The sequence below is a fragment of the Mytilus edulis genome, chromosome 10 (assembly GCF_963676685.1).
Source record: "Mytilus edulis chromosome 10, xbMytEdul2.2, whole genome shotgun sequence".
NCBI classification, from domain to species: Eukaryota; Metazoa; Mollusca; class Bivalvia; order Mytilida; family Mytilidae; genus Mytilus; species Mytilus edulis.
Window position 1 is genome coordinate 77,735,940 of NC_092353.1, and position 9,354 is coordinate 77,745,293.

General features: G+C 32.6%; 1 protein-coding gene across 1 annotated transcript in view; it reads right to left on the reverse strand.

The window, feature by feature from the left end:
- Window positions 1-8,354, reverse strand: part of LOC139493008 (E3 ubiquitin-protein ligase rnf213-beta-like) — a 30,984-nt gene extending 22,630 nt beyond the window's left edge. Inside the window, exons 1-5 of the mRNA XM_071281151.1 lie at window positions 8,204-8,354; window positions 6,055-6,273; window positions 3,356-3,570; window positions 974-1,067; window positions 534-634 (exon numbers count right to left, since the gene is read on the reverse strand). Coding sequence (XP_071137252.1) covers window positions 534-634; window positions 974-1,067; window positions 3,356-3,570; window positions 6,055-6,273; window positions 8,204-8,323 — 749 coding nt within the window. The 5' untranslated portion in view covers window positions 8,324-8,354. The remainder of the gene's footprint in view (window positions 1-533; window positions 635-973; window positions 1,068-3,355; window positions 3,571-6,054; window positions 6,274-8,203) is intronic.
- Window positions 8,355-9,354: the final 1,000 nt, after the last annotated feature.

A 9,354-nucleotide genomic window follows, 5' to 3' on the forward strand; every position in this document is an offset into this window, starting at 1 on the left:
TATAGAGAATAAAAAGAGTTATGAAAATTTGTCGTGTACAACGAGTGTTGTTAAATTACAATTTATTTTCAAACTAGCAGTGGGTGCGCGGCAGATGTAAAAGTTGTTTATACGCTCCTTCAGAATTTTATCAAGCTGCAGATGAAATATAAAATACTTCTGTTCAACAGAAGTCAAGAAATAGTTGACGCAATTGATGTTGTGAAATTTCAAACTATCTGCAAACAGGAAGTTGCTTCACAGCACATGTTAAAATTGTATAAATCTATCAATTGAACTTTATCCAGCAGCAACCTAATTTGAAAAGTCCCCCGTGATATTTAAAATTTGACAACAGTTTCCTACCCAAGGTCTACCGATAAATTTAACAAGTACGGAATGTTACTAGACCTGCTTTGGGTATTCTGGATGCAGATTAACATTTGTATGATGGTGACATATTTGATACTGTATCATTTGAGAAGGAGACTTTTTTCTCATAAAACTATATGATATTTGGCATCTTAGCAGTACACTGAATTGATGTAGCTTACCCAAACAGTTTGGATATTACTTCATTGTTGGATACCATAAGACACTTCTCTACTATTTCCAGAGAGTGTGATGGTTTCATATCAGCTGTTGTTCCCAGCATCTGCAATACAATATAAAGTTTTTTTAATGTACAAACTTTTTAAAAAAACAATTGACAAACAGAAAGATTAAGTTATAAACTGATAATTGAAATCCTGCTAGGATGGCAGACTACCCTTGAAATGCGTTGGCTATACATTTTTAGAAAGACTTTACTTTAAATATGTTTTTTTTTTATTTCTGCCGGTTATTCTATTCTATTATATTGTTGGTTTCTTTTTCTGTTTACTTAATACTGTATACGCACTTTATATACTATTTATTTTGTTGCACTTTAAAGTGCATGGGTAAAAAGATACAGCTATCGCTATCGTAGAGTTATTCTTATCTTAGAACTTACAGTCCATAGTGTCATGCACATATTTACTTCTGAATCATCTGAACAAACATGGTCTATGAATAACTTTAAAACTCTAGCTCTGGTCCATTGCCATCTAATAACAATACAAACAAAAGCATTTATGGAAACATAATTTTTGTTTTGGATTTTTTATTTCGTAATTAATAAAGGAAACAGCAGTATACCACGGTTCAATAGTAATAATTCAATTAAGTTACAACCAATCCGGGTGACAAACTCAAACCTAGAAAACACATCAACTATAAGAAGAAAACAACAGAACAACAGAAACACTGAACTGCAACAAAAACAAACGACATATAAACGATCTATTTGATAACTTTTTTCATATTCCCTGACTTGGTACAGACACATTTGCAGAGAAAATGGCGGATTGAACCTGGTTAAATGACTAGCCAGACCACAGGTGTATATAGCAAGTTTACAAATACCGCTTAAATGATAACACTAAGTGACAGGCATATATATAACAAATAAATTCAAAAAAACTCTGGACTGAGAAATACATAAATAAATAATATAATGGTACAACAATGGATTCCTCCCATAAATTGACAAGAGCAAACCCAGGAAACCATAAATAAGTACTAACTGAGCGTGATATAAATATACCAACGCTACAAAATCTTTTTTATATATACTGTAAACCAGCTTATTTTCGCGGATACTTTTATTCGTGATTTACCCTTTAAAGTCCACTTCGCGGCTATTTAATTTCGCGATTTTCGAATTTACTTGTCGTTGTTTTATTAGGAATGATCCACATTTCACATATTCGCGACGATTTATATTCGCGTTATTTTTCTACTCGCTTAAGTCGTGAAAATTAATCGCTCGCGAAAAAAGTTGGTTTACAGTACACCATGTACACGTTGAATAATTTAAAATTGAAATTGATTTAGTAATGGCGCAATTTCTTGCATTTTCTAACTGTGCCGTTTTTTTTTTCTAAATCAGAAAAAATAAAATAACCAATTCAAACAATATACGATAAGACACAATACAATATCTTACTTGACTTTCAAAATAACAACCAACTACATGAATGAATGATAAGTAAACACAGAGACACGTCATATAGTACTGCGAATTCACACTTCATTCGGCAAAACTGTCAGAATCGGAAATAGGTCAAGTTCGGTAATTAGCAGACCAACTATTGGCCTACATATAATTATTTGAAAGGTGAACATGTAAAAATATAATATTCACGAAATAAATAAGCCTTTTTTTAAAGTTTGCCGGTTTTTTTTTAGTTGTTGACGTTTAATAGTAAAACGTCCACAGTCAGGTATCTGATTTCTTCTGAGATATAAATACTACTAGAACACACCCGCGAAATCGCGGGCATTCAGGGCGTAGTTTAAAGTATGTAAAGTGTTGTTTGAAGAATTTTGTGAAATATTGAATGACTGGAGAATTTCAGCAAAAGTATCATAAATCATAGGTTATTGGGGACAGGAAAATGTTTTTTTTTAATCCCTCCTCCTTTATTTCAAAAATTCCTAATTTGTGGTATTCTATCAATTTCTATATGAATATGCATTTAGTATGTTATGAACATTTAAGTAAGGAACCTGTAATTCAGTGGTTGACGTTTGTTTATGTGTTACATATTTGTTTATCGTTCATTTTTTGTACATAAATAAGGCCGCTAGTTTTCTCGTTTGAATTGTTTTACATTGTCATTTCGGTGCCTTTTAAAGCTGAGTATGCGGTATGGTCTTTGCTTGTTGTTGAAGGCCATACGATGACCTATAGTTGTTAATTTCTGTGTCATTTTGGTCTCTTGTGGAGAGTTGTCAACATGGCAATCATACCACATCTTCTTTTTTTTGTAATTAATTAATTTTGTAAAAGATTTAATGACTGGAGAATTCTAGAAAAGGTATCAAAAGTGCACATGAATAATTTTAGCGCTTATCTGTATCTATATATAAATAAAGTGTATTTACTTTCAATTCTAAGTTTTCTAATCGATCCATGGTTGAAAATGATAGCAGATAGAATTCTGAAAATACACTTTATTCGTAGTATATGTATGTTCAAAGTATACAGAAAAACGCAAACCGGAAGTATAATCTGACTTAAAATTGTGTCCAAATGACGGGACAATATCCGGATGCTCTTTTTTTCGTTTTTCTCCCAAAATAACTCAATCTGAATAATCATATGAATGGATGACAAATGCGACTATGCACTGTACCTATAGGACAAAGAGGCGTGTTGATTAATTTATTGTGGAAAGAAGAGAAGCGACATCCAAAATGAGGTCTTCTTGTTTAATATTATAGATATAGTAGAACTCATAATAAGCTCCAAAGATTTTACACCTTTAACGTAATCTATTTTAAGTTTCACCTTGTTGACTGAATAGTCTGTGTAAATCTAGCAGGCAAGTCATGCTCCTGTTCATTTTGTCTGAGGAATTCAAAGATCCTCTCAACAACTGGTCTGTAATTACAAAAGACTCTGATCCAATGTTCTCTATCTTTTAGTTTGTTGAAATACTCATGATCATTTGAAGGGGGCTCAAGGTTTTTCAGAAGTAGATGCAAGGCCGTTAAATCTAGTGTCTGAAATATCAGAAAGAGAGAAATAACAGTTTGTTGTAATAACCAATCATACGTTCAGTGAAAATAAAAACCAGCATGAACCAAAATATATTTTCCAAATTTGTTAAATAATTGTTTAGACTTTAGCTATACAAGGCCCCGTTATGACAATTCAAACGTGAAAACTAACCACCTTATTTATGTACAAAAAAATGAACGACAAACAAATATGTATCACATACACTAACGACAACAACTGAACTACAGGCTCCTGACTTGAGACAGGACATACATAGAGAATGTGGCGGTATTAAACATGTAAGCGGGAACCCACCTCCTCCTAACTTCGGACAGTTGTGTAACAGTACAACACAACAACAAACTACAACAATAGTTTGAAATCTTAGACTATTCGTAAATGAAGATGCTTTTCCATTTTGTGTGTAAATTTGTTGCTGCCTCATGGGCATGTCCTCAACAATTCTTTAATTCGTAGACACATTTCATCAATATAAGTTTTAAAGTTCCAAAAGCAAAGCAAAAGTTCAATTGAAGTTTTTTTTTATATAAACTATGAAGTATCAGCTACCCATTTATCTGAAAAATTCGTCTGGGGGATATAAGAAAAGAATTTCTTTTCTGATGTGCTTTTTGTGTGTTATTAACAACACCTGAATAAAATTTTCGAATCATTTATACTTATCGGAAACTCAGAGATATTCATTATGATATCCGTTACACTTTACCTCAGACTAATATAAACATATATAGTTATCATACTGTTGTCATGTCCTTAGATATTGCATAGTTTGGCTTTAATTTTGATTCACTTGGGTTTTTGCATCGAAATTAAACACATTTATTTTAAAATCAATTGTTGGCATTAGACGGGTTATGTTCTTCTCATATATTTCATGATGGTATAATACTAAACCCCTAACAGGAGGGATTGCGCCTGATATTAATATGATGACGACATAATCTTTCAATCAATTTAATTGCGATCTGGATCTGTCATGTCAGTAACTGCAAGAAATCTGTTGTTATTTATGTATTATTGTCATTTTGTTTATTTTCTTTTGTTTCATATTCTGTGTGTTTTTCTACATTTTGCTAGAGGTATAGGGGAAGGTTGAGATCTCAAAAAACATGTTTAACCCATGCAGCCACAATTTCGCGCCTCTCCCTAGTCAGGAGGCTCTCGCCTTTGTTAGTCTGGTCTGATTTTTAAATTTAGTTTCTTGTGTATAATTCGGGGTTTAATATGACGTCCATTGTCACTGAACTAGTATGCATAATTGTTTAGGGACCAGTTGAAGGACGACTCCGGCTGCGGGACTTTCTCGCTACATTGAAGACCCATTGGTGGCCTTATGCTGTTGTCTGATCTATTGTCGGATTGTTGTCGCTTTGACACATTACCCATTTCCATTCTCAATTTTATGTATTGTAACACTTCGCCCTTTTCTCTGTATTAAAAATTGCAATCGAGTACACAACCTTTACTCTAATCTTGATGCATAAAAAAAAGATAGAAAGCATTAGCTTGATAAGTGCACGGGAAAATGTACAAACTCACAAACTTATAGAAAACTCAGCGAAATTTCGGTAATGCCTTTGACGTCATACGACCTAAAAAGCTTATGCTGAAGGTTTTTTCAAATTACGTAAACCATCCAAATTCTAATAGGAAATTGCATGGAGTTTTGATGTAGCTGTAGTGTTTTTTTTTATTTGGCACTTTACGCACATTTACTGATTTCATTGCATCATTATTGACGCTACTTCTTTTAAAAATGGCAAATGTTGGAACTGAAAATCAAAGGAATAAGACACATGCATTTTAGTGGTTATCTAAGAAATAATTCATATTATTGTATATTTATTGGACATTGTTAGCTTTACCATATCTATCTTACAGGGGATAAAAGGAACAGTCACATACACGGCAGGTTTTGAAATTACTTTGTCATCATTGAATCTAAATATTTCATTGACGCCATAAATTTGCATAAACATTTACACATGTTATAGTCCGTGATATTTATTACTCTTGTCCTGTGCTTTATAAAACGGCTCATGCCATGTGTTAATTTATCTATGGCTTATTTCATAAATACGTAGCTATTGAAATGACAGCAACTGACAGAAGGAGGCAAATCAATGGTAACAACTCTTTCTAGTAATCGAATTTGGAAGGAATTTTTATATTTGAAGTTAAGAATGCGTGTTTTTTTTTATTGAGACTAGACATTTTAATTTGTATTTTATAGTGTGTCTTTCTATATTATAATGTTACACTTATCGTGTTGAGGGCCCTTTATAGCTTGCTGTTGTGTTTTAATCAAGGCTCCTAGTTCAAGTCCTTACCTTGGCCTATTTTTGTTTACTTGTTACTAATTGTTACATGCAGGATCATGTGGAGAGTTGTCTCATTGGCACTCATATATCTATTGGTAAAAAAACAAAGACCACTCAATCAATTCTAAATTGTAAAACACTTACAATTTCGTTATCTGTTACAAATGTTTGGTTTTCTTGAAGAACATTAAGACATCTTATGCTACAGTCAGGCCATAGTTGAACAATACTTTTGAAATTTCGAAAATGTCCCTCGTTTAGATCAAAAGTTGCATGGCATCCAATCAGGCTAGTCAAAATATCTTGACATAAATCTGCATGAATTATAGCTTTACATCCCATAATCACATTGTCACAGACAAACTAAAATGACAAAAACAGGTACGTTTTATGTGTCGGAATACAAAATCTTTCAATCTCGTTCGATTAACAATGAACAAAGATATTCGTTTCTGTTCGTCACATATAATTATAATTGTATGATACTAAAACTTTTGTTCGAAATGGTTAGAAACTAAGGTTTCAACTCCCTCAGGCAAAAACACTTAGCTGACTTTTGCTATCATGCAATTACTGTCTTTTGGCGAGGTACAAAAATATGTGGTTTTATTGACTTTTGAAAAATTGATAATCACCGTGGCGGTTTACCTCAGTGACAATCATATTTTTCAAAAGTCAATGAAATCACATATTTACCGAAACAAAGGACATTAATTATAATTCCATTTTCCGATAAATGTATCTAATGAACACTATCTACCAAAGCCAATTGTTCATCAAACGTTTTTATACCAAAATTATAAACGTAAAAGCACGCGACGGTTTCCTCGGTGAATAAACTTTTTCTGCAGGTGAATATGCTTATTCATATACAAAACCCTACTAAAGTTTTCACAATATGAATTAATGTTTTATATTCTTTTTGGCCATGCATATATTCAACTGTTTAATTTTTTATTATTCTTCGTCTTTTAAATATTCAGCTATGGGCGACTCTGTTCGGATGCTTGCCTTTATAACGTATCGTTTTCATTTTCTTTAAATGTCCTTAATCTATACAAGCAACGTTACAGAAGTTTACCGATATTCAAATCACAGCAATTATTAAATCCAGGTTATATGTAAAGTGTTAGGAAATTAGAGAAACTCCTACTGAGCAGTACCGGAAACATGAACATGAATGCACTTAACATGGAAAGACGGGTGAAGTGAATATCGCATCGGAATACAAACTCAACGGATCTTGGTTCGATCCCCGTTGAGGGGGGAAAATAAAGGGCTAAATTTTGTACCCTCCCTTGACACAATTTGCGAGTATGGTCTTGAAAAACGATGATATTTCGTCGAAAGGGGATGATAAATGACTGACACGTGTTAAGCCGAACAATATCTTTTGCACGTAAAAGACACCCTTATAGATTAAAAAAGAGCAGGCCAATGCCACTACAAGGCAGCACTTGCACCCCCAAAGTGAAAAAGGGATTAATAAAAGTTGCAATAAATTGTTTCCCAATCCACTATAAATGAATATCTTTAAACGTATGTAACGTATCAGTTGATATGTGGTTACGTCGTACGATAGAGCATATAGTAAATTACTATTAATAAGTGGAAAGTTCAAATCATCACGTATGCTATAGATTTATTTGCAGTCATCGATCTGTATCAATATCGAAGAAGTAACGTAGATATGAAACACATGTTTTTGTTTCGGTAGTACTCTTTATCTCAAGTTCATTTGTATACATTAGCAAACATCAGTTTTGTTTTCTTGTTATTTTTGTTGAAATCAAGCCTTTTTGTGTATCTTACCAATAGATATATGAGATTAAAACATCTTTAAACTATGCAACTTTGTGTGCAAAAACACACACACTGGGGAAATGTTACTGAACTATTGCACATTTAGTAGAAGATTTCACAGTTCTGATAAGAACAAGTTACCGTCATTTACAGGCTACTGTCACTTGCTATAAAAGTTAATAACGCAGACGTTACATCAAACAATATAGTGCTGATATCTTCAGGTAAATATTTTTCTTCATGTGTAAAACCTCCCATCTTGTTTGATCAGAATAAGAAAGGAAGTTGCTACTTGTCTGTATGCGTCGTGGGAATATTTCCGTGTTGGAACCCGATATTATGTATAAACAGGGCCAAGTTATAAACGGGTAGCCCTTCCTATGTTTTAGGAATAGTTTCACTAAAAGTTCTTGTTAACGTTATTTGAAAACAACTGAGAATAATTAGTGAAAAATAATGTGTTATTAGTCTAGCTACATTTTGTAAGTACCTGATGTTCTGAAGATGACTTAACTGGATAAATCATCATAATAAAATCTGAAACATAACATTGTATTGCTTCAACAACATCTTCTTCATTAATCTGAGCAAGTAACTTTCCAAGAGGCATTTTTCTGAGTGCCCTAGCTGTTCGCAAAACTATATTAAGATCGCTTTCTGAAATGCAAGTGAAAACGAGTTAAGAAGGAGTTCATTCGTAATAATTTAAAATATAAACACCGTTTGGAAAATAATTTTACACATTTTGTAGAATTCAGACTTTATATCATTTGCATTTAACTTAAACACCCATCTTTCATTATATCTTGCTAAAAAATTATGTCGACTAAACCTGAATATGAAAATACATTCAATAAGAGACAAGGATATATGTAACCAATGGAACTTTAAATTTGAATATTACTATTACAGGATAAAATTGTAGAAATTTAACTGTTACAGTCAATCTTAATGACGGACAACTGATGGATAGTATTGACAACAGTTGTCTGGTAAGTACATTTTTTAAATTTTACACGCAAGTATTCATGACTTAACGTTTGTACGGAAATGAAAAGGTATACCTTCTTCGTCAGGTAAAGGTATATTTTTTAACGTTTTCCACAAAAAACTCAATTCCCTGTAGATTATCCATGAAAAGGGCATATTAGATTTGAAATGTTTTCCTTCCTTTGAGGTTTCGTTTACACTTGATTTATTCGGAACATATATTATTTGTCCACTTTCAAAATCAGAAAATCTTATCTGAGTCAGTCCTGGGTCATTGATTATTTCTCGCCAGAGTAAGCTCTTCCATCCGTTCGTCATATCTCCAGACAATATGTCAAAGTTTTTGTTTGTATCCATTACAGCCAAAACTCCTACAATCCATTTATCAACTACATATTTCTCAATGTATTCCATGACAGATCTCCTGAAATTAAAATAATCAAATTATTTTCGCAAATATACGGCACAATTTCACATGCATATTAATCAAAAAGGTTGTGTAAAAAATCAACAGCACGACATTTACTTCACGTACATGCGATCATATCATATGTATGTATAAGGGATAAGCATTTATCTTTTCTTAAGTATTAACATAATTTGATAACTGCACATTTAGATAGATAAAGTGTTGGCCTAGTTGAAATCTCG